Source organism: Ochotona curzoniae, unplaced genomic scaffold, assembly GCF_017591425.1.
Source record: "Ochotona curzoniae isolate NIBS_2020 unplaced genomic scaffold, NIBS_Ocur_1.0 contig_883, whole genome shotgun sequence".
Lineage (NCBI taxonomy): Eukaryota > Metazoa > Chordata > Mammalia > Lagomorpha > Ochotonidae > Ochotona > Ochotona curzoniae.
Window position 1 is genome coordinate 32931597 of NW_024466599.1, and position 25394 is coordinate 32956990.

At 46.3% G+C, this 25394-nt stretch overlaps 1 protein-coding gene across 1 annotated transcript in view; it reads left to right on the plus strand.

Annotated features, from left to right (window-relative positions):
- The window catches only part of PRKCE (protein kinase C epsilon), a 473728-nt gene that overhangs the window by 282495 nt on the left and 165839 nt on the right, over positions 1-25394 (plus strand). The window contains exons 3-6 of the mRNA XM_040993202.1: positions 13050-13209; positions 15471-15505; positions 17128-17213; positions 21010-21139. Of these exons, the coding sequence (XP_040849136.1) occupies positions 13050-13209; positions 15471-15505; positions 17128-17213; positions 21010-21139 (411 nt within the window). The remainder of the gene's footprint in view (positions 1-13049; positions 13210-15470; positions 15506-17127; positions 17214-21009; positions 21140-25394) is intronic.

Below are 25394 nucleotides of genomic sequence, written 5' to 3' on the forward strand. Positions count from 1 at the left end.
TTGAAGAAGCTTAACTTATCAATCTTTTCTTTGGTGAGTTATGTTTTCCGAGTCAAAGCTAATAAATCTTTCTCTAACCCCAAGGTTACAAACATTTTGTTGGTTGTTCTCTAGACATTTTTTTCAGGTTTTACATATTACATGTACAATACATTTTGAGTGTTTTTGCACAAGTTGCAAAGTATGTATCTGTGCTTATGTTTTACATATAGCCATCTAGTTTTTTCAGTACTAAGGATTGAAGAGGTTTTCCTTTCTCCATTGAATTGTCTTTGTGTCTTTGTTTAAAATCAGTTGGGTTGACTACTAGCACTGCTTTCTGGACTGTATTCTGTTGAGTTGACCCTCCCCCCGATGTCTGTTGTTCTGTAATGGGGTGATGGTCTGCTCTGGCTTTTATGTCCCAAGTAGGTTTTAATGACTTTTGAGTAACTTGGCCACTTTTAGGTGATTCAGGTAAGGCAGAGAGCGGGGTCTGCAGAGTTCTCAGAATGTCATTCCAGACTAGCAGCATCAGTCTCAGAACACGTGATAAACTAAACTCAGCCTCTCCCTTCACCCCTGATCCAGGCAGTTGGGGGATGAGGTCTAGAAGCACGTGTTTAAACAAGCCCTCCAAGTAACTCTGATGTGTGCCGAACTTTGCACTGTTACTTTGCTCAGAATACAGTTCACTTTGAAGAAACAGGTGCTAGAATGTCAATGGTCTCCAATGCTATTTTGGTCTTGATGAGGATAATGACTATGCCCAAGTCTCTATTTTCCCTCCTTCTGGCCTTCAAAAATGGTTTCCTAGAATCCTTTGACCAAGACTTCCCCCTAAGGAGTCTTAAGGAGGGTTGATTTGTGAGATCTAGAAAGGTTTTCTGGTTGGGTGTGAACTTATGACCAGGATGTGAGTGTAGTCTAATGGGTGTGCCCTTCAGGATGATAAGAAGAGAATAAACCTGGAGTCCTTGTGCTAATAGCTTGTCCATTTTCAGGCAGTCCTCAGTCCAAAGTCATCAGGAGTTCTTTTAAATCACAAGCAAGGGGGAGAATGTGACATGAGCTTTAGGAAAACCCTAAACTTACCCAGTGTAAGAGGAAGGTCATTGTCCATGGAAGACAGCAGGTGCAAAGATGAGCTGTCCTCTCAGTAAGGCATTTGGGTTTGGCGGCTAGCCAGGGAGGCAAGGGCAGGTCTAGAATGAAGGACATTTGCCTTTTTGAACACTTACATCTTTTATCCTCATGAAAGTTATTCGGAAGAACAGAAAGTGTCATGTTGTGACCTTATTTTAGTTACTCTGCTTTGTGTACGCACACACACGTTTTAGCATCTCACTTAATTTCTTCAGTAATAGATTTGATCTGGGTCTTTGGAAGCTGCAGTTTGGAGAAAGTAAATAGTGTTCGTTAAAAAAACAGACATTGACTTCATTTTCTGTAGCCCCAGAGTAGAGGAAGGCAGCTCTTTCATGGATGGATTGTTTCTGGAGGATGTGGGGTGGCTTGCACCAAATTTCAGAAATGCTGCAATCTGAAATATCCTTCCTGCTCAACTCAAGCAGACATGAACTCTTTGTTCCTAGGGGCTGCTGCCCGTATGGTGATTCTGTTTGTTCCTGTGTCACCTTATCTGCCCCCCATCTCTCACAATCTCATATGAAATGACCCACGTCAGTACAAATGAGCAGAAAGTAGGGCCTGTGTCCTTCCCCCATGTGCTTGTGCCATTTCCTGGGACGTGTGTATTGTGGAATGAGAGGGGCTATCTGTGTAACTTCTTTTTTGCTTTGGTACTAGTAGTCTTGTTTAAAAGGGAAAACTCTACTACTTCTCATCAAACCCCGTATGCGCTGAAAAGGTGTTGCCTTCTCTTCTTCCAGTCCGCCAATCTTCATGTAATTTTTGCATCTGTTGCTTTAAAAAACATCTATAAACCACCTATAAGAAAAATATGATAGCGTGCTTGAATTTTCTTAAGTTTTTTTCTGATTTGTTTTTTCTTTTTTTCCTTTCTATTTTATTTTTAATTTTATGATACAATTCCATAGCTCCTGGGATTTCCCTTACCTCCTCCCCAAATTTCTTCCCCCCAACCGACTTTCCCCATATCATTGCATTTTGCCCCCAATTTCTCCTGAGATAAGACAGGAATTTTCTTCAAGAATGGTATGGAGATGAATATATGAACTTTGTATATTCATGGCCTTCCAGAGGACTTGTGTTTCTTTGGGGCTTGGGGCCTCAGGCAAAGGTTAAGGCAAGCACAGAGGAGCTGGCGGCAGCAGGAGTCAGTCTGTGTTGGTGGATACCAGGCCTTTGCCAGCATCTCTAACTCCATGTTCTCATGATCTGGGTCAGCCTAACTCACTTTTACGTGGGGACTACTCTCCAGGTGATGGGGTATCTCAAATAAGCTTGCCTTTTGTAGAATTCATTCTTTCTCTCCCTCCTATATGGTGTATAGGCACCAAAGACCCAGGAGGCACCCAGTAAACTCTGGTTGAGTGAGCAGTTACGTACTTAAAATATTTTTTTTTCTCTCTCTCTCTCTTTCCCCTTCTTAAACAAATAATAAGATTTTAAAAAGTTCCTATGTCTGTCTTGCTTGTTGGCCTGTCACCCCCCTTGAATTAAGTCCCTAATATTACATGATAAATTGCCTCAAATTTAAACATCTGAGGGTAATATCAGTCAGTGTCAGTGGGGTGGCTGTGGCTCACAGTCTTTCCAAGAGGCTCAGGACATTGACCTGGGTGTTGGTCATCTGAAGGTTTGACAGGAGGGCTGCAGGAGAGGGTTCTCATGTGGTGGGTGTATGAGGCTCACAAATCAGTGTGGGTCTTCCTCTCAAGGGGCCTTTCCCAAGGGCTCCTCTGGGACAAGGATCACGCCACCGCAGGCTTTCTCCACAGTTGCTGACTCAAGAGACAGCAAAGCAGAAGCCACTATGCAGAAATCCACTCTATTTTTTCTGTAGGATCACTTTGGTCTCACAAGCAGCAGGTGTCTCTCTAGGAGGTGACCATGCCAGAGTGTGAAACGCAGCAGACAGGGATTGCCAGGGCTCAGTGTGGAGGCTGGCTGCTTTGTCTCCTATTTAACTCTGTTATTTCTTCCAGGTGCTGTGATGCTTCTCCTTGCCTCTTTTTCCCAGGAGATCTCTGTTATTTCTTAGGCACTTCACCATCTATTGGAGGCAACCAGATTTGCTAGCGTTTCAGGAAAGTGGTAGCCTGCTTTGTGCAGGACTGGTTCCTGCTTAAAGTATAACTTACCAAAAGGTATTGGTGGCCGCACAGGTGTGAGCAGGTACCAGATTTCCAGATCATGTGCCGACTTCTGTAAGTCAAAGACCCAACTCTTGGGCTGCCTTGAAGTCCATAGGCGTTCCATAGGAGCTGTATTTTAGCTGGAGAGAAGTTGGGTAATGTCAGGCCATTCTTTCTTCTTCCACTAGAACATGGCTGAGATTCAAAGCAGTATTTTCCTTCTGGACAAAGATAAGTTATTCATTTGGGAAATTTGATCTCTGCATTAGCACCAAGAACTAAGCTGATTGGAGCTCCTTTAAACCTCTAAGGTCTTAGAATATTTCCTTAGGTTCATTAAACTACAAAGCTGGGGGAGTTTCTTCTCTTTTTCTCTTGGCAGTTTTCATCTTCTTTGCACAGGGGTTTGTGGAGATGCAGCTGACATTTAGCTGTGGTCTCTGTCGGTTGCAGTGCTATTAGATAGGATGTTCCTCCTCACACCGCAGCTGCTCTTGCCTCATGTTCTCAGATCACCATGGGAGACAGCTCAAGGGAAGAAAGGAGTCATTGAGACCCTAAGCCTGAATAACTAGGGATCTGGCATGTGCCCTGGATCTTCAGGTCCCTTTGGCAAAGGAGAGGGTGCCAGCAATAAAGGAAGCATGGTGGACATGTGTGTTTGCGAGTCAGAGCCTCTGCACCCTGCAGGAGCACTAGTTAGGTGAAGTGGTGCTTTCAGCTATTAAAAGTGTCACTGCTTTGACCTTCTTGTTCCTCTTTGTGAAGAGCTTTGGTCACAGTCCCAGTGGAACATAGAATGTCTAAGAAAAGGTTTGGTTTAAGTAGACTTTGAGGCCAGAGGAGAAGTTCCATCAGAGGATGGGACCAGTATAGCTGCATGTGTGGAAAGCTTGGGCTTACTCAATGTGTGCAGTTCCCCAGTGATAAGACTGAGTTAATAGGAAGGAGCGTGGAAGGCGGGGGAAGTCACTCCTTGGTCGCTAGGAACCAAGGACCTGGGAGAGCTTTTGTTATATCAAATATGTCTGCTTGCTGGGAAGGTTCAGTTGACCCATTATTAACCTGAATTTGCTGACTTAATCACCCTTTATGTCTTTTTTTTCACCTCTTATTTCCTTTCATTGTTATTTTGAGATTTGTTGAATTCTTATAAAAATGTTTATGTATATATTGAGAGTCAGACACACACACACACACACACACACACACCACATTCCCAAGAAACAGGGTGAGAGTAGAGGAGAGGGAGAAGACTGATCTGCTGCTCCACTCCCCAAATGTTTACAGAACTCCAGTCTAAAGCCGAGAGACTGGAATTCAGTCCAGGTGTGCCACGTGAGTACCAGGAACCCTGGTCTGCTGGCGTCTATAGTAGCAGGAACCTGGGCTGCAGAGTCAGCACCAGGAACCGAATCCAGGTCCTCCAGTGTGGATGTGAGCATCTCAACCGTGAAGCTAACACCTGCTCCCATTTTCTTCTAGGAGTTGGACTCTGCCTTGCCAGAGCTCGCCTTAATTTTCTGGCAATCTCATAAAAATTTTCACCTGATCAATTCTGGACACTGCCCAGAATTCCAGGTGTCTTTGGAAGAAGCCATGTTTGTTTCTTTTCTTTCTTTTTAATTTGAACTTTGAAGATGAGTGAGGGCTCAAAACTGCCATAGCAAAAAATGAGTTTGAGGGAAAAAAGTTTATTGTAGTTTGGGAACCCACACAAGTGCTTAATGTTGAGATGCTCTCTGGAGCTGGAGGCGAGGAAGACGGGCTTTAGGATCATGGCTGGCTCGCTCTGCTTTGGCCTTAGACTCTGCCTGCTGCTCACAGGCTGATGGAGAACAGCTGATGTAAACTACAAGTGGAAGGTGTGGCTTTTTCAGTTAATAAGCCCATAGCCTGTTGAAAGGTGTATGTTTTCATATTGGGAGGAGTGGGTGAATGTCAGACAGCCTTTGGCACTGATGCTGTCACATCCGCACAACCCCCCACCCCGCCTGGATCACACAGACACCTTGCTGCTTTTCACAGGTGTGTGTTAAGGCAGCATCTTAGAACCGAAAGCCAGGGACAGAGCTTCACTCCATGCCGGGAGTTCTCCAGTGCTCAGGTGCCTGGCATTCTGCAATGGCTCCATGTCCTGTGGTTCATGTGGACTTTGTCTTGGCACCAGCAGAGCCTCTGCCCCTGGTGCCCCACTTGGCAGAGTTCCTGGGCTGGGAGCCCTCTGAGCTTTTAGCAGTCTGCCCAGAGGGATTTTGCCTTGTGGTTTCCTTCTGGAAGGAGTGACATTTCCTGGGTACCAGAGCCTGCGGGCAAGTTCCATTGCAACTCCAGTATGTAAAGGAACGAATGAAGGAAGGCAGGGGGTAAGATATTCTCTGTGTTTAGGGTGGTGTGCTTGGCATCAGAGCATGGGGCAGTGGTGTCAGGGGTTGCTTCCCATTCCCCCTATTGTCCAGCAGCTGCCATATTTGGCTTCAGTTTATACTACCCTATTTTGCCCGTCCAACCCCATCAATGTCCAATGTTTTCATGCCCTTTTCCTGTCAAGCACAAGCTGGCTACAGTTTTGTTTTCATTGCTCTGTTCCCAGTGCAGGACAGCAGATCCAGAAAGGAAAGAGAACTCAGTTTGTATTTGAGATGCTGGTCCAGATACACGGGCAGGGCTCTTTTGGCTGGGTTGCACAAGAATCAAGCAGGTGGTACAAATCTCTTAGATGCTTCTGATGCACGTGGGACTCTGCAGAGATATGGATAGCTCAACTTCATCTCCCTGAAGGAATTAATCACCATTTCCTCTTTCCTGTTTTCAGCAGAGATTTTCTTTAATGTATTGTGTGAGAACAACATGGAAAATGCAATCTCTGGCATCTCATAAATATTTACTTAATGTTTAAAACACTGCCGTGCAGCATTCATTTCACTTGAAAATATTTTCTGTGAGAAAAATAGAGTATAAGAATTTTTTGCAAAAGCACTCTTGCTTTGCTGTGCAGTACATAGCTTTAGTTTCCTTCCACTGACCTTACATTTTTTTTTTGCTACCAATAAGTTCATAACATCAAGCAAAAAGAATTATTGAAAGGGAAAGTTAGGTCAACTCCCCAAAGGTTGAATGGAGAAGGGTCCATCTTAGCAGGACCATCTCCTGCTCCTTTCTGCTGCTATCAAAAACAGCACTGGTTGGTCCATGGTTTATTTGTGTCACCACTAATTCCACAATGTTTGAGAGTGTGGGCTTGTTCCCATTGCTTTGTGGCCAAGAGTTTAGTCTGTGGCAGAACAATCCCCGGCACCAAGCATCTGATAGATGAGCAGTTTATCACATACCCTTGCAGCAGGTCTCCCCTGCAGTCTGGCTTCTGTGTACTTGGGTGTATTTATTCTGTTCTTTTTTTTGCATTTTATGGAAATGGACATATGCTGAATTATTTTTCCTCTGTAGTTTCTTGGTGGACTTAGCATACCTGCTTCATTCAGCCACTGTGTTAACTTCCATTAGGTGGATCCAGGCAGTCCCCTTTGGCTTGTTTCTCTAAGTCTCTGATGGAGGGTAAGGGCAGGTGTGTAGTCAGGTGAGCCATCTGCAACCAGCAGGAGTCTTCTGTTCACACTGCTGGGTTCAAATGGGACCCAGCCTCTTCTGCTGTCCTTGGGGAGCTATTACTATTGCCTGCAAGCCTCCAGCAGAGTAGCTGTTTTGCCATGTGGAGCCTGGGTTTCTATGAGAATAACACTGCTAGTGGTATTGTTAGAGGATACATATGTGCCTACCTATCCCATTTACCATTATCCTCAATCTGTGAAGGGCATTGGTTCCAGCACTGCCCCCCACCACACATTTCAGATACCAAAATTTGTGGACGCTCAAATATGTACATAAAGCAATGTGGTATTTGCAGACAACATACAGATATCCCTCCATACATCTTAAAGTATGCTAGATGACTTATACCTCATGGAGTGTAAATAGTTGTTGCACCCTATCTTTTAGGGAAACATAGTGAGAAAAACAGTCTATAGGTGTCTAGTACAGATGTAATTTTTGAAGGCATATTCAACCCATTCTTGACCGCAAATGCAGAACTTAGAGTTATAGCGGGTTGGCACTGGTATCTTCTAGAAGTTCAGGGTAAATGTGAATTAGAAACTATGCATGGGTTTCAGTATTTGCTGTATCACTGTATACTCTTCATTCCACTTTTCCACCAACTTTTGACATACTGTTGTATATGTATTCATGATAGTACCTACTGAACAGAAGTTGCTTGCAGTTGTGGTCAGCACATATCAGGGGCCTGGCAAACATTGACCATTATTTTTAATGTCCAATGTCGGACAGCTAAACAGATAAAGAAGCTAGGATGATTGCATTATTTTGTGCAGTGAAGTTGGTTTGTGGGCTAGAATTTGTTCTCTGGGCTCCAAGATCAGACTTTTAGGAGACCCTCAACGTTTGTTCAAGAGTTGCCATGTTTCTCACTGCCTTTGTTCTAGAGCTTGAATGTTCCTGGCCTAGCTCAGTCTTCTTGACAGTTTTCCAAACCTGGAGATGCAATCAGCTTTCTCAGGTTGCTTGATGGGTGGGATGAGCAGAGTCAAAAGCAAACTGGCTGTCAGGTAGTGGGTGTTTGAGTGACATCTAGAGGCAGTAGAAAGAACCCCAGCAGGGTGCAAGCAACAGAGGGGCTTCAAAACAGGCTATGCAATCTGGGGTGTGAAGCCTTTCACTGTCCCTCTGGAGGTAAAGGTCTGTGTTGGGTGCAGGGAGATAAACAAGTAAATGGAAGCTTCTGGAAATCAGAATCAGATGACTGAGGCTGCAACTTTGGTGGATGCATGCAGCGTTGGTGGTCAGGAAGGACAGTGTGCCTAAGCTGGCTGCACATGCCTACCACTGGTGAGTGTAGTGCAGGCAGACACGACTGTTGAGTTTAATAGTTACTGTTACAGCTATTCCAGAAGATACTAGCCTATAGCAGTCCATAGGTCTGGGACTATGAGAAATTCCTGCCTAGATGTGATTCAACCAAAGGCATCCTGAGAATGGTGAAGTTCAGGTTGCCCATTACCTTGTGTGTGGGCTGGTCATCAGTTCTGATGGTCCATCTGTCAGCTCAACTTTTGTGTAGGAGATGTGGCTGGTAGAGGCATTGGCAGTTGAGTAGCAAACCCTCAATGGCAAGATTGGCCAGAAGAGTGGCATAGGCCCGAGGGCCAGGACTGCCTCTTCCTGAATCTTTGTATATTCTTCTAATCTACACTGACAAGTCTCAATCCCAAAGGGTAGGGAGCTGGTGAGAGTAGAGAAACTGTTCCTGCACCTGCCTGCAGCCTGTCATGAATTCTGCACACTGGGACTGTGAAATATTCATTGATGTGAGCATTTGACATAGTGGTTAAAAGATGCTCCTTGGGAGGACTGTGTCCCATAGTGGAGTGTCTGGATTGTAGTCAGGGCTCTTAGTCTAAGCCCACTTTCTGTTAGAGCACACCCTGAAAAGCAGCAAGTCATGATAATGCAAGTATTTAAGTCCCTGCCACAAACATGGGAGACCCAGATTGAGTTTCTGGCTTTTGCCTTCAGTCCACTACAGCCACAGATGTTACAGGCTTCTTGAGAATGAATCCAATGACTAGTGGTGATCCCCCTTCTCTACCTTTCATATAAGTAAATAAATAAAATCTTAAATATGGGTTCATTGATATGAGTTCCTAGGAGTGTGAGATTTATTAGGTTCATGGACCCAGCTAGGAATCATGTCTGTAGTGTTGTTGATGGTGAAGGCTCCTGTGGACCTTGGAGCAGTTTTGGAGGGTCTCCCTGCTTGAGCCTGTGTGAATTCTGGCCATTGTCTCACTGTCATGATCAACATTTCCACAGAGAATTTCCAAAAAGTGATCTGGCTCTTGGTTGGTCTTTCTCTGACTTCCCCATCCCTCCTGCTGTGTGGCAGGTGCAGCCATGAAATAAGGGATCTGCCGGAGCCAGATGGTCCTCTGGGAGAGCAGCCAATGTTGGTTTTGCCTCCATGGCTGTGGCCAATGAAACCCTACCAGCCAAGCGTGGCTGAGTACACCAGTGACAGCAGTGAGCAGCCTTCAGAGTTCGTCAAAGGTTTGGTGGATGGGGGCTGTGCAGTGGGCCAGCCTTCACTCAGGTCAGAGCTGAAGTTTGTCCATTTCACCTGATCTCCATGGCAACCTCCAGGACACTCTCCTCTTCCTGCCAGGTATCCTCCAACTCTTGCAGCATGTGAGAGCTGCCCATTCCCTAATGTAGTTTCCACACAGTGAAAAAACCTGGTCACTGAAGAACCTTGGAGAACATTTTTTTTTCAAATATCAATATGTATCATCCTATCATTATATTGTAGCGTAATTTTTTAATGTTACTTTCCACCTGCAGGTAACTTACATAGAGATGTATGTATGCTGTTGTGCATTTTGTTGTTCATGGTATTAGAGCACATTTCCATAGGTTTCTCTGACCTTTCCTCATCACTTTAAATTTTGTAAATTGATATATTTATATTTATTTAAGAGAGAGAAAGAGAGAGTGAGAGAGAGAGAGAGAGAGATCTGCCATCCACTGATTTACTTTCCAAATGTCTACAGGACCTCAGGATAGGCCAGACAGAAGCCTGAAGCCCAGAAGCCCATCTGTGTCTCCCATGTGGCTGGCAGGAACTCAGCTACCCAAGCCATCACTTACTACTTTGCAGGAAGCTGAAATCAAAGCAGAGCCAGGACTCTATCCAGGCACTCTGCTATGGGATGCAGGCACCCTAAGTGATATCTTAACACCTCCTCCTTATCACTTTTAAATTACTATACATGTAATGTTAGTGGTGAATGGAAGACCCCATTCTCCTAATGCTTTTTCTACTTATTTCTGCTAGTTGGTTGATATACATATGCGTTAAGGAATATTTATAAGTGCCTAGCTGTGAGTTTGTTTGATCACTAACCTTGGGTTAATTCCTAAGGAATTGGAAGATTAGAGTGTGAATCTGTTTGCTATGTTTTCTTTTTTTTTTCTTTGCTATGTTTTCTACTACTGATTTCTGAAAATCATAGATAAATTGACATAACCTCCAACAGTGAGTGAATAAATCAGTTTCATAGCAATGCCAATAGCAAATCACACAATTTTTTTTGTTTGTTTGTTTGTTTTAGCTAACACTGTCTCTTGGGTATCAAAGCAAAGATCGTGATTTTTTAAAAAGATTTATTTATTTTTATTAGAAAGTTAGATATACAGAGAGGAGGAGAGGCAGAAAGGAAGATCTTCCATCCATTGATTCACTCCCCAAATGGCTGCAATGGCCGAGGCTGAGCCAATGTGAAGCCAGGAGCCAGGAGCTTCTTCTAGGTTTCTCTTGCAGATACAGGGTCCCAAGGCTTTGGGCCGTCTTTGACTTCTTTGTCAGGGAACAAGCAGGGAGCTAGATGAGAAGTAGGGCTGCTGGGATTAGAACCTGTGCTCATATGGGATCCTGGCACATCCAAGGAGAGGACTTTAGCTGCTAGGTTAGCACACCCGGCTATTGCATTTTTTGACATTCTTTTTATATTTTGGATATCAACTATCATATATATGGCTTACAAACTTTTTTCTTACATTGTGTAGGTTACCCTTTCATTTTTGTCCTTTTCTGTGTGCAGCATTTTAGTTGGATGCTGTCCCTCTTGTCTATTTTCTGGCCTGTCCTTTTATTACATATCCAAAAATCATTGCCAAGACCAATGTCAAGTTTCTCCCTTTTCCCCTAGGAGGTTTGTGATTTCACATCTTCCATTTTGAGTTGGGATGTAAGATGGGCACCTGATTCGATCATTTGGCATGGAAGTATACAGTTTTGCCAGCACTATATGCTGAAGAAAGTGTCTTCTTATTGTGTATTTTTGGCATTAGTTTGCTTTTCGTGGTAAGGAAGAACACATATTGTTCAAATGTCCACACTTGTCCAAGTGATTTGCAAATGCAATGTAATTCCTATCAAAAGTCCACAGGTGTTTTCTGTGGAAGCATAAAAAGTCATCCTAGCATTCAATTGCCCCTCTTTCCTCCCCAACCCCCCCTCAGTTAAAAAAAAAAAAACTTGAAAAGCTGAAGCAACTTGGAGAATAAACCTGGAGAGATCAAACTTCCTAATGCCAAAATATAATGCAAAGCGTCAGTCACCAAACCGTGTGATGCTGGCATAAAAGCAGACAGATGGGCAGCAAAACAGAAGATGGAACCTAGTGGTACAGCTGAATGCATGTGTGTGAAGTGGGGACTAACCCTGGACACCAGTGGGAATGCCGAGAGATCCATTTCTGGTAGTAGACTCCAGGCATGGAGGCCCTGGGGAGAGGGCGGCTGTAGCATCATGGGGACGCTCTTCACATCATATAGGCCACTTTCTTCTCTGCCTGGGATGCTCCAATCCGATCCTTGACCAGTCCAGAGTCTGTGAACTGTAGATGTTTTCACCTACCATGGGTTCCAACCCCACATCTGTCACCAGCTCCATAGCTTCGCAGAGATCTCATCTGAAACAGAGTTGACCTGGGGTCAGGGCCTGCTCCTTCTGTTCCCGCGGGTTGTCGACTTAAAACCTAGCTCAAAAGCCAGTACCTATGTGTAGCAGGGAAGGAGAAATGCAAACTTTGAGGCAGCTCAGCCCAGACAGACACTGACTTCCAGGAGCCAGCCTTGGCATCCTTGCCCACCTATACCAAAGGAACAGAACCACCTCCACCCTCAATTTCAACAGCTTTGACCCAGGTGTCAATCACACTACTAAAAGGGCACTAAATCTAAATGGGCATGGGTTGGAATGCCTGGCCACCACCTGGTCCTGTCAGTGTCTACATAGTCTAGAACGTTTGGTATAGCTGCTGGCTGTTTCCGTAAGGAGCCAAGAAATGCAGTACTCAGAGGGGACTCCATCCACAATCTCAGCGGTGTTCCATTTGTGAAAATTCAATTGCTCTTATCACCATTTTTTCCGAAAATGGAATTTTCCAGGATGCAAATGACTAGCTAATTTTTTATAACAGCTTTTCTGAGATATGATTCATGTATCATACAAGTCACTTATTTTACTCATTTAAAGGATATGCTTCAATAGTTTTTAGTGTAATCACGTAGTTGTATAACCATCATTACAATCAGTTTTAGAGACTAGCTAATTTACAAATCAAATTACATTATAAATGCATTAGGGGGTGACGTAACTGCTTAAATGTGTTCTGGCCTGAATTCTGTTGTGAAAAAGCCAAGAGAGGTACATTTTGCAAAAATAATTCTCCCACCCCTGCCTAACCTGCATTGCCCAGGACTTGGGTCTCTGAATTGGACTTCTATGGACCACATTTGTGACTAGAAGGAGCTCCTGATGACATTTGATTTTTTGTCCCCATTTTTTTCTGCTCATGAAAACAGAACATTCTAAATATAGATGAAGTAAAAATCACTTATACTTACAGACCTGCATGATGACCAACATATTTCTGTAGTGGTGTGGGGAGGAGGGAGACGCCCTCTGGCAGATAAATTTGCTCTGGGATGAAATTACACGTGGGATGTGGTGGGAAAAATGTGTATCCAGGGTCTCCACACCTCCAGTAGGCTTGCTCACAGCAGCTGAGCAATGAGACCCCCAAGTCCCTCTGGTGGCAAAGGTGCCTTCCACCCAGCCCCATTTCTACCCCGGGGGCAGTGGGTGGCTGGAGATCGTAGCTGAAACACACTAACCCAGACTCCATTTCCTTTTCTGCTCTAATCTTTTCCCAGCACCCAAAGACAATGAAGAGCGTGTGTTCCGGGAGCGCATGCGGCCGAGGAAGCGGCAGGGAGCTGTCCGTCGCAGGGTCCACCAGGTCAACGGTCACAAGTTCATGGCCACATACCTTCGGCAGCCCACCTACTGCTCCCACTGCAGGGATTTCATCTGGTAAGTCTTTGTCCTGGGAACCTCTAGTTCTGAACACTTTTCTGAAATAGGGGAGGACTAGAAATTTAATTTAAAGAATGTTAACAAATATAATCTTGATCCTAAAACTTGATGCCTGGTGGGACTGTCTGTTTTCTTCCAGTCAAAAGCCATTGCATTTTCATTTGAAACAAAGAAGAGATATCTGTCAAAGCATGCTTACATTATCAGGCTTTGGAGGGAAGACCCTTTTGTGTAATTTTGGAATCTTTTTAGAACTCTAATTTGGAAGCTTGAGAGGTTAACCTCAATGAGAAAAGAATCTTACCTTCTCTGAGTGTTGCCACCTTGCGGAGTGGGCATCACATCTTTACCCATCTGATATTGGAAGCATTTCCATGAAGTAAACAGCTTGCAGTAGAGTTCCTGAAATGCTCAACTTCCAATGAAATTAGTTTCAAATAAAAGTAAATTCCATGGTTTATAGTGAAAGGTAAAAATCACTGATGTGCACCCTTAATTCTTTAGCTGGCTGTAGAAGATATCTCTGGAGGGCTGCTACCTGGGTCTATGGTGCATGGGAAAAGTGAATGGAAACAGTTAACCATGGTTCTCAGTGCTTAGGACCCAGGGTCAGACTCTATTGAGGAGTTAAGACTTTACAACCAAGAATGATACTGTATTTAAAAGGAGTCATTACCTTTCCTCAAGACAAGATACATTGTTTAGAAAGGAAGTACAGTTATGTCTAGGATTTGTTTAAAGCTCATGCTGGAAAGAGGGGGAGAAAGGGCTACAGTTAGTAATTAAAAAATTTGCTGATGGTTGTGTGAGGGTGCATGGTGGTTATCCCTTTACTTTACATGGATTTGCATTGTCTTCAGTGAAGCTAAACCACACTTGATTGCCAATATCTGTAGCACAAAGCATTTTTTAAGAAACTGGTCCAATAAGGATGCTGCTAGGATGCTGAGTCTTCAGTGCTTGAGAGAGCAATGCCAGCTGGAATGGACAGGGAAGGCTTCCTGGGGGAAGTAGCATTTTTAATTTCTTGATGAATGGAATTTTGATGTAGAGGAATGGGTAACAGAACTTTTGGGCTATAGGGGTGGATACAGGACACTAACGCTGGCATTGGAAAACTTAATAAATATCCTTCACAGGCCAGTGTCTTTCTTAGGCACTGGAAATGTCAAGTGGAATCTTCTGGGCATCCTATGTGCTATGCAGTATTAATGTCATTCTCCTGGGAGTACCAAGGCTTAGAAATGACCAAAAGCCTGTATGATGTCCTCTAGCTAGGGAGTGTGAAAGGCATTTGTCCACCCTGGGCTGGCCTGATTTTGATGCTTTTCCTAACATCCCATTAGTCTTGCTGGCAAGTTGATCTCTTTGGATGCAGTGAGGAGGAGGAAGTGATGCTGAGTTTCAGTGTGAACCTAGCTGGGGAATGTGTGAATTGGGCTCTGAGAGAACCCTGGCTTCCCGTGGTGTCCAGGAATCCCTGTCCTCTGGTGTTGTGACATAGCTTGGCATGGACATCTGAGGACACAGCTCTGAGCAGAGCAGCCATACAGTAGCAGAAGCTAATGCTCCATTCCCAGCCATAGTTGCTTCTCCTTCCCACGTCTGACCCAGTCATCTCATGCCCATTATCTAAGTTTGGATCCCACATTTTCACTAATCCAATGAAGATTTGCTAGGTTTGCTAGGATGTGGTCCTGGAAGACTTTTGGATCCTGTCACTGGGTTCCAGCCCACTTGTTGGCACACTGTGGCTGGGATAAGGCCATTGTGCTTTGATCTGTGTCCATGCTGACTTTCAAGCTTGCCCTAGGGTCTCTCCCATAGTCATTAACTTCTAATACTGACTTTCATCTAAACTGTAGATTGAGCCCCCAGTGCTGGCCACAGACTGGCCCCCAAACCTTGGTGGTCTTGGGAGTGCCGAGAGAAACACCTACCAGCTACATCCCTCCTCCACAGTCAGAGAACCTGTGGAGCATGGTGCTAGGAAATGAGAAATACCTTTCTTATCCGTGAGGATGGATATGATCAAAGCCAGCAGAGCCATTTGGCAGCTATCAAGATCATTGCTGAAATGGCTATTGGTACAGGACAACAAGTCCCAACATCAAGCAGACCTGTGACTGTGCTGAGCAGTGCAGTCCTTGGGCCTTGATGCAGTGTGGTGGTGCACAGTGCGGTGGGTGGGTTTGTATGCTAGCCACTTTGACTTGGTAGAATTTCGCTTTCTTAAAAGGTTGTGTTCTTCCTTTCAGGGGTGTCATAGGAAAGCAGGGGTACCAATGTCAAGGTAAGAGGAATGTTGTGAACAAAAGTTTTGAAGGCCCATGGCGAGGTCCAGATCACTGATGCTCAAAGGAGGCTGTGCTGGGTCTGATGACAATTGAAAGGCTCTGTCCATTTGTAGGCTTATCCTTCCTCTCCCACAAGTGCTGCTTTCTTTGCACCCCTGCCTCAGCCATCATTCCACATACTCATATTACAGTGCCTTGTAGGTACCAACTATATTCCAGTAGTCACAGAAGCCTTCAGCCCCCTTCTCCTGCCCCCGTTTTTTCATGACACTTGGAGCATGTAGCTCTTGCATCTTTGATAGTGACACAGAACACATCATTGAGGAGCTCTTTAGAAGCCCTGCTGCAATGTGGTGGACCAGGGCTGCCTGTTCCTTCACTTTACTTACTCTCCTACTCCTTCACCTACTTGGTTAGTGAATAGCACTGAAGGACCCTTGCCAGTTTTCTCTCTTTTTATCTCCTCTGGAATTATTAGCTCTTAAAACTTTAAAACTCACTTGAAGGCCTTGAAGATGATTTTTACCTCCAATTAATGGCTTCTAAATGCAAGGTTAAGCTGTACACAAATCAGAGGGTGCGAATGCAATGCATTAATGTTGAAGTTTCTCTGTGGTTAGAGCAGGGAGGCTGCCTAGCTCCTCACAGAACAGTTTGACATGGGGCTCAGCCTTGGAGAACCTGGGGAGACACCGTTGGAGGATGCTGTGCCTGTGTGCACAGTTATCTCCACTGCCACCTGTTGCCCATGTTGCCCCATGATACTACAGATGGCTGTATGCCACTTCCTTGGACATACACAGGTACTTCCAAAAGCTCATGGCAGAATACAATAAGAGATTAGTTTTAGTGTTTGGCATTTGGCACGAAAGTTAAGTCATCACTTGGAATTCATGCATTTCCCAACAGAGTACATTTCACAGGATTCCTAATATTCCTCTGGAGGCAGCAGGTGATGGCTCAGGACTGGGTCCTTGCCACCCAAGTGGCAGACCCAGATCAGTTCCAAGTTTCTGGCTTCAGTCTTGTGGGCATTTGGGGAATGAACCAGAATGTGGGAGATATTCTCTCTCTCTCTCTCTCTCTCTCTCATTAACTTTCAAATAATACAAATTAAAATGCAAGTTTATTGTAAAAAAATTGAAATCGTATGCATAGTCCACAAACTTTTTGAAGGACTCTTGTATTAAATTCAATGGGAATTCTCAAGTGTGGTGTGAAAGATTTTTAAGTCCAGGAACTTTTGTGCCACCTGCTACAGCTCCTCCTTTCATATCAGCTACCTTGGCATTATGCTGCTGAGTGCAATAGGAGACAATGGCAATGCTCTGTGGGAGGGCTGACAAGGAAGTTGTTTCTGACCTTGACATATCAAAGCAAATAGATTGATCAGTAAGCAACACTAGAGAGCCCTCCCAGTACCTTTGGGTAGAAGGACTTCACTCTTCTGCAGTGTTCTGGAGGCAATGCCTTTTCAAATAACAGCCGGGAGGGCTTCAGGGACTGACAGAGAAGCCTAGCTCCTGTTGTATCTCCAACTGAGACCTTATTCCATGTTGGGCTGAAAAGTTTTCTTCCCTCACCTGTCCCTCAGCCTTTCTGTTATCTCTCTTTGCAGTGTGCACCTGTGTTGTCCACAAACGATGCCACGAGCTCATCATTACAAAATGCGCTGGGCTGAAGAAACAGGAAACTCCAGACGAGGTAAATACTTCCTCTTTCTCTGTGGCACCTGGGAGAACCTGATCTCTCTGAGATCCTGTTGCTTTGGACATTGGGTTGGTTGTAAATGAAGGGTATGCACCTTGAATGAAGCACAATTTCCAGGAATGAGCATGGTCCCCAGTGAGATCTACACCTGTGATGTGATGTCTAACATTCACAGAGCTAGATGGCCCTGGGACAAAAGCCTAGAAGGAAACTGTGAATTCTTTTATTTCATTATCTCATCTGATCACATCAGTGTCAGTGACTCCATAGGGGTAATAAACAGAAAGATACAAAACATGCAAACAGGAAAGGTGGGGTGGTGGAATGATAAGAATTAACCCAAGGACTGCTTTGGAGTTGGAAATCACCAATCACTTTCATGAAGCTCTCTAATTCCATGGCCTTTGTGAGGAAGAGGTCAATATTGTCATTCCATAATGCAGAGATCGGAAGCATGGAGAGGTCAAATGACTGTGCCCCAGTCATACAGCCAGTATGTGGGTGTCCTCATGTATCTGTTTTAGATTCTGAGCCTGTAACCGCTGTATTACATTGTCCTTGGTCTTAGAGACCAGTATCAGATGGCTTTTAGAGAAGTGGTCAGGGGTAAGGAAGCAAGAAACTACAACAGCAAGGCCAGGTTTCTCCAAACTGAGTGATCGAAAGAACACTAGCATCCCTGAAAGGCGAAATTCTCTTTTCAAGGCAGGTGAAAGGTGTTAAAGAGGTGTTACCTGTGTTCAGAATGCTGGATTTAGAGGCATAATTTTAATGCGAGGAGAATGAACACAATGTAATCCTGCCCAGTTGAAATGGAGGGTTGGAGAACAGTCTTCTGGGTGGATTTACACTCAGGCTTCCGAAGTGAATGATTCATAGAGACCTTTTATCTACTTAAAAATACTTCAGCCAAATACCATGGTGTCTGAGGCATCTCCCATGTGTTATCACCCTTTGTTCTCATACTGTCTCCAGGACGCAGGAAGAGGCAGGCTTAGGTTGAGCCTTCCATGCCTCCCATGTCCCTGAAGGATAGACTGAGCCCAGAGCAACACGGTTTTCTGTAGATATTCTCTTGTGTGGACAGTTTCAAGCTGGTGCCTGGATTTCCTGACTCCAGGTCCAAGCTCCCAGCCCAGTATCGTTACTTCCACAAGTAAAGAGAAAATGATAACTGGCCTATGGTCTTTCTTGCATCGCTCCCTCCCTCCCACCCCACATTCCTCTCCTCCCTTCCTGGCCTTTGGCACTTCATGTAGGACAGACCTTGTGCCCATGGAAACTGAAGAGAATGGCAACACAGATGATGCCTTGCTGCCTGCAGGCCTGGCTCTACAGGTTTTGTGAAAGCTTCTGGTCCTTCCTCAGAGGGAACAGTTCTGGAAAAGACCCTACCATGCAGACTGGAGGGCTGAGCTATGACTGTGCAGCCCCCAGCTCTAATCTGTTACCTCTTCTGACTGTCCTGCCCTACTGAGCAATGGAAATTTGCAAGGAGGAGTGTTCCCAAATGTGGCATGTGTGCCAAGGAACAAACCAGCAGGGACTTATGAAGAGGGGAGTTGAGACTTTCTAGTTTGATGGAGATGAGTGCTCAGCCTGATGGTCACAGCCAGCAAGTAGAAACCACCCTTTGAGTTGGTGACTTTGTGGGCCCATCTGCAGGTGTGAAGCAGGTGCACACATGCACACATCTACATACATACATGCTGCAAGCACACATAGCTTCAAACACCACCACCCTTCTATAAGCCCTCTCTCTCACTACTGGGTACTCTGCCCGTGAGCTCCTTGAATCTTTTGTACTACAAGTTCTTGGCCAGTGTGATTGCTGTGTGTTAGGTGTGTGTGTGTGTGTGTGTGTGTGTGTGTGTGTGTGTGTGTGTGTGTGTGTGTGTGTGTGTGTGTGTTGGCACTTAGGACTCACACTCTTCCCTCCCTGAACTTCTGGGGGAGAGGGGTAAGCAAGGAAGGCTCCATGTCTCTTTCTGTCACCTTGCTCCCTCTCTTCTCTTCTTGAATCTTACTGTTCTATCCTCTGCCCTTTTCTTCCTCCCCATGTTCTCTCTGAGTTGCACTCATTTCCTTGTTTCTGTCTATAGTAGGAGCATCTATACTAGCATGCACACACATTCTACCCACTTGTGTGTGCTCTCCATGTTTGCTTCTCACTCTGATGCCGTGGCATGTTCTCGTGTGTGTTCCTTCCTCTTTCCCTGCTGTTCTTTGATGCTTCAGAGTCCTAGTTATCCTAAGTCATGCAGTACTTTCCACACCCACATGGAATGTCCTAGCCATATTGGGGCAGATCCCCACCTTTTCAGCAAAGTTTGTTATTCATATCCTTCTAGGACTGTTCTAGGGAGATCCCAACTGGGTCCTCAGTATTAGTGTAACATGGCCTCTTGATTTGTACAAATACAGTGGGTGCAGTGATCTCCTATGTCCTTAGGTATGCAAAAGGCACCTGTAGAATTAGGTGTGCCCATTTGCAGATAGACATTTTAAGTTATGAATCTCAGTAGGGCTGGAGGCGATACTTTTCACTACATCTGAGAGTTTCATCTCCAGCACTCTAATTGATAGCCATGTGTTTCAGGCAGGGATCAGTCAAATCCTGTGGAAGGCCTAGGCATTCCTTGGAGGGGAGTGGAGAGTTTATGAAACCACGTAGATGCAAGTGCAGGAGTGTGGGCCTGCCTTTGTGTCTGTGTCTGAATCCTTGTCAGCTGCTCTCTCTCCTTTCCTTGGCTTACCACCAGAGCCTTTCACTCACTAATCAGCCGGTGAGCTGTGAGCTCTCTTCTTCTGTTCCCAGAGGAGCAAGAGCAACTTCTTCCCCAGTTCCTGTGAGCAGCTGTCCCCAGGAGTGGCCCTTTTGGAGAGAGACCTGGGTCATACACCTGCTCCAATAGAAACCTAGGTGGGAAATAGCCCTGATGCCCGATTGTCCAGTGAAATCCTTCTTGATGCCCACCTCTTCCTTGTTAGTTCGGTGGCCCCAGGACCCTGTGATTGAAGAGTACAGGACTGATGTCTTCATTTGTCAGATGAGAAACCGGGGTACACAGGAGGAAAACAGCCTGGGACCTCACGGGAGATTTGTGGCAGCCCCAGGTCCACACACAGGGGTTCCTGGTCACACTTCTATTCTGTCTTTGTCCCTTTCTCTTCCTTACTTTGACTTACTCAGCACAAGGCACCACATTGCCTTGAAAACTGAGTTCTGAATACAGAGTCAGAGGGTTGCAAACCTGGCTTTGACTTTTGTCTATGTAGAAGCATGTTTTCTTCATCTCCTGTGCCTTCATTGCCATACCTGTGAACTTGGGCTCACAGTGGTCCCATAGGGTGGTGCTGGTGAGGTCTTGTTGGGACACGTGGTTGGCACTAGGCCCCTGGCATGCTCAGCAGCCATGCTCCTTCATCAGCCAGCTGCATCCTAATGATTATTCTGAGAGCAGTTTCCAGCACACTGTTCTGGGTTCACATGCTGCCTTCCAGAATCCCATGTCTGCTGTTGAGCAGCTGAGAGCCTACACCAGTGAGCAGTATGCAAAGCTCATGGTGATGTCTCAGGAGTGGCTCAAGTGTAGGGCAGTTGTGTGACTAGAGGTCTGAAGTCCTGAAGAGCAAGTGCAGCTGACCACGAGGTAAGGGTATCAGGAGCAGAGGCTGGGTACAACAGAGAGATGCACTTCTCTGGCTTTTGGGCCCGGGCCTACACTGACATGTGCTTTCTGTGAGTGCTGAGGCCAGGTGCTAACATTCTGTTTTGCCCTCCCTGCAGGTGGGCTCCCAGCGGTTTAGTGTCAACATGCCACACAAGTTTGGCATCCACAACTACAAGGTCCCCACCTTCTGCGACCATTGTGGCTCCCTGCTCTGGGGCCTCTTGCGGCAAGGCTTGCAATGTAAAGGTAAGTAGTCCTCCATGATCTCCCCTGATCCACTCTATCCTCTCCCCTTTGCGCTTCTCTTTGGAAAACCTCTTTGTTTTCAGAAGGCCTAGAAAGGAAGTTCTGGATTGAGCCCAGAGGGTTGGGCACATGCCTTGTTACTGACCCTTCCTGCCTGTCATATTAAGAATGCTCTGTGCATGCATGATCCAAGACTGTGTGGAGAGAGGAGGAAATGAAAAAGGAGGAAAAGGGTGCCAACCCACCTCCCAACAATGGTTACACTGGGGAGACAGGCAGAGTCTACACCAAGCATAGAGCTCGTTTAAAGGAAGAGAGGTTCTGAAGTGCATTTGAGTAGATGTGAATGAATGGGGGCCCTGCTTGTGATCCTGGTCCCAAGCATGTTCTTAGGAGGAGCTGTGCCAGTAGGGTGTGAACCTTGACTCTAGAGTCTTGGGTTCCTCTCTCTGTTTCTTCTACCCCACCTGTGCGTTGTTAGCACAAAGGTGTGGGTAGAGGGGCAAAGGGAGAAGTGCATAGTACAGTATTTAGGAGCCTGGAAACATATTTTCAGGCCCCAATCAAGTGCTCAGGGCTAAAAGCTAGTCCAGCTGCTCATATGGTGCACGGCATGGACATCATTCAGAAACACTGGCTTGTTTGTACCGAATATGTTACATATAAATCCCCATCATGGGGAGATTAGAATCATAAAGTATAAGAAAAAATCTGAAGATGTGAACAAATCACTCATGGGAGAGTTTTGGGTAGATTCCAATGGGAAATGATGACAACTGGAAGAAAGGTAACAGCTGCGCTGGAAATACAGAGGAGAAAAGCTTAGACATGAGAAGTGATTTACTGGGCACCATGACTGGACCAAACTGGGAATCTGCTAGTGCCATTCACCAAGATGGAGAATATAAGAGGGAATGTGTTGAACACAGAAGTGGTGGAGTGGAGCTGGGGGTTGTGTGAACTTGAGATGCCTGTAGGTTCAGGCATCTCCTACTTGGTGCCAGGAAGTGACTGAAGGTTCCTACTTGGAGCCATCCTACCATGGGTGCTTATTAAAAGGGAAGGGAGGGCTCGGCGTGGTGGCGCAGTGGTTAAGGTCCTCGCCTTGCACGCCCGGGATCCCATATGGGTGCCGGTTCTATCCCGGCAGCCCCGCTTCCCTTCCAGCTCCCTGCCTGTGGCCTGGGAAAGCAGTCGAGGACGGCCCAAAGCTTTGGGACCCTGCACCCGCGTGGGAGACCCGGAAGAGGCTCCTGGCTTCGGATCGGCATAGTATCGGCCCGTTGCGCTCACCTGGGGAGTGCATCATGGGACGGAAGATCTTCCTCTCTGTCTCTCCTCTCTGTATATCCGCCTTTCCAATGAAAAAAATAAATAAATTTAAAAAAAAAAAGGAAGGGAGAGATCTACAGTGCACATTTCAATTTAGCACTGATCCACACCTCTGTGGCGGTGAAAGCTGTGAAGTAGCTGTCATCCTCCTAGGTGAGGGCTGAAGTGTAAAGGGAGAAGAGTCAAAGGTGACACTTTGTGCAGTTGGGGTGGGAGAGAGGGAGGTTCCCAGCCCACCAAGGTGCCAGGGGAAGGCAACCTGGGGAGCCACAGGAAGAGAGGCATTAAAAATAGAAAGCTAGTGGTATACCAGGAAGTGACTGAATGTGGGATGGGAAACCTGAGGCTGGACTTCTGTGAGGAGGCCATTGGTGGTCCAGGCAGGAGCTGAGAGGGACAGTGGGCTAGAAGCACAGGTGCAGCAGATGGGAATGACAACAGCAAGTGAGTGAACGTCTTGGATTATTCGGAAAAAGACAGTAGAAAGGCAGAAATGATCCACCCAGGGAGGAGAAGAGGGTCACAGAGGAGGCACTGGTCCTATCCTCCAAGGCGGGGTGGGGGCCAGAATGCCGGGGATGGGTACAAACCCGTGTCCGGTGTCAGGGACAGCAATCTGGAGAGCTGAATAGGCAGGATCATCATTTAAATCTTGTATCTGTTGAGGGCAATGCAAGGTGAGTTCTCTTATTTGCTGAAATGAGAGGTGCTTGTGAAAGTGGAGAGAAGTTGGGGTGTGAAAGGCAGAGGGAGGGCAGCAAAGCTTGGACAGAGCTTTCCTGGAGGACAGAAGATGGCCTGGATGGGGGAGGGAGGAAGTGCAGACAGCAAGGATAGACATGGCCAGGGCCCCTGGATGCTCCTCAGCAGCCTTCTCTGATCGTGATGGGGGACTATAGCTGTCTCAGCCTCCCTTTTGAGTATTCCTTCTAGCACAGCACCTCGAAGGCAGAAGGGAATGTCCTCCTTGGCTTTAGGGAGAGATGAAAACAAGAGAGAGCGCGAGCTGGAGCAGGTATGTGGGGTGTGTTTTGCAGAAGCAGGAGACGTGTTTTTGGAAAGCCAAGCATTACTGCTGGGAAGTGTGGCGCCTGCTCTGGATGGGCCTCTGATGAGGTGATGTCTGGTTTTTTAGTAAATATATTAATTATTGATCTTTCTAGGGAAGCTTAGAGAGGACACCATCATCTCATAAATATTGATATTTTAAGAAAGCAGCCCAGACACCCAGACATCGCCACTGGGGCCCTGAGCCCCTGGATGACCCTGGAGGAAGGCAGGGGCCGAGTGGTTAGGGCAGGGAAGACTTGTGCACCTGCTGTAGCAACGATGGGGGCGGGGTGGTGGAAGGAGTGCAGAGCAGGGTGTCTGCTCCTGGGGAGCCAGGCCTCATGGAGGCTGGAGGGCCAAGGCTGGTCTGAATTTAAGATCCCTAGGACACATTCACAGACTCTCATTTCCTGTCCCTCGGATGTGTGACTGGGCCAGTGTCCCCTGGCCATCCCTATCGTCTTCCTCCCCCTCGCTCTTCAATGAAGAGACTTGACTGTTCTGAGCAGTGTTAGGGTCACAGCCAAGTTGATTGGAAGGGGCAGAGCATTCCCACAGCCCCACCACTGGTCACCCAGCCCACTGTGGTGCATTTGCTGCCACATTACCGTAACCAGGCAGAGTCCTCACAAGAGAACACTCCCGATGTGCTATGTTCACTTGTGGACAAAGGCAGAGAATGTGTGTCTGTCATTGTAGTGTCATACTAAGTAGTTGCACTCTGGACCCTGCTTATCTTGTTCTAAAATGTCTGTTTATTGATTTGGGAGGCAGAGAGAGAGGAAGAGCAAAACAGACAAAGCACCCATCTGCTAGTTCACTTCTTAAATGCCTAGAGCTGCTGAGCTGGGCCAGGCCACTGGTGCGAACGTAATAACTCCCTCTGGGTCTCTCCCATGAATGACAGGCACCCAAGTGCTTGAGCTTTTCTCACGCCTCTCAAGTGGGCATCAGCAAGAAGCTGGCCTCTGACGCAGGGCTGGGACTTGAACCTGGAACTCTGAAGTGGAATGCAGACCTGAGAGGCATTCCAGCTCCGATAGGCCCTGTGCTTTGTTTCAGTCTTCTACAAAGCTGCATGCTACTGGGCTGGTAAACATGGTAAATTAAATCATAAGTAAATCTGAAATGAGTATGAGCAAGTCAGCCACAAGAGAAGCCAGCAGGGCTAGGGGAGCAGGGTCAGAAAAGACTTTGGGGGAGAGAAGTTCAAGCTCTACTTTCATGGAGGGAATGACCTAGAAAGGGGAGTGGGGTGGGTGGGAAGGGGAAGTTCAGTGTCAGTGCTGACAGGCCATGGTGTTCATGGTGGATTTAGTATCCTGTGTAGCCGCTTCTGACTATACCAGAGGCCACGGGGCCTAAAGACTAACCTTTGTATGCCTCCTGTTCCTGCAGGCTCCCCCCACCCAACCCCAGCCAGCCTCCATTGCACAAGTATGCAGCTGCCTGTTAGAGTCATTTGTTCTCTGTCTCTGAGCATGACTGACCACAACCTATTAGGAAAGCAAGCCGTTGCCCGAATGGCCTTAGCGTGCAAAATCTCCATGGAGCTCCTGGGTCAGGGCTCTGTCACTGTCCTTTGGAAGCACTGATGGTGCACTGACTCACCTCGCTGCAATCCCAGATTTAATTTTAGCTTGGTAAAGGATGGACCTGCAGACAAGAAACCCTTTTTCACAGGATGGTGGGGTGTTAATGGGAGCTGAAAGTCCATGTGCCTGAGCCTCAGTCTACCATGCAGCCCTGCCCCGCACATAGTGAGTGCTCCCAGATATGTGAGGAGTAGCTGGACAGGAGTTGAGTCAGCTTCTCCCTTCATGGGAGCCTTGGCCATGCTGCTCTGTCTCCCCAGTACGTACTCCCCCCCCGC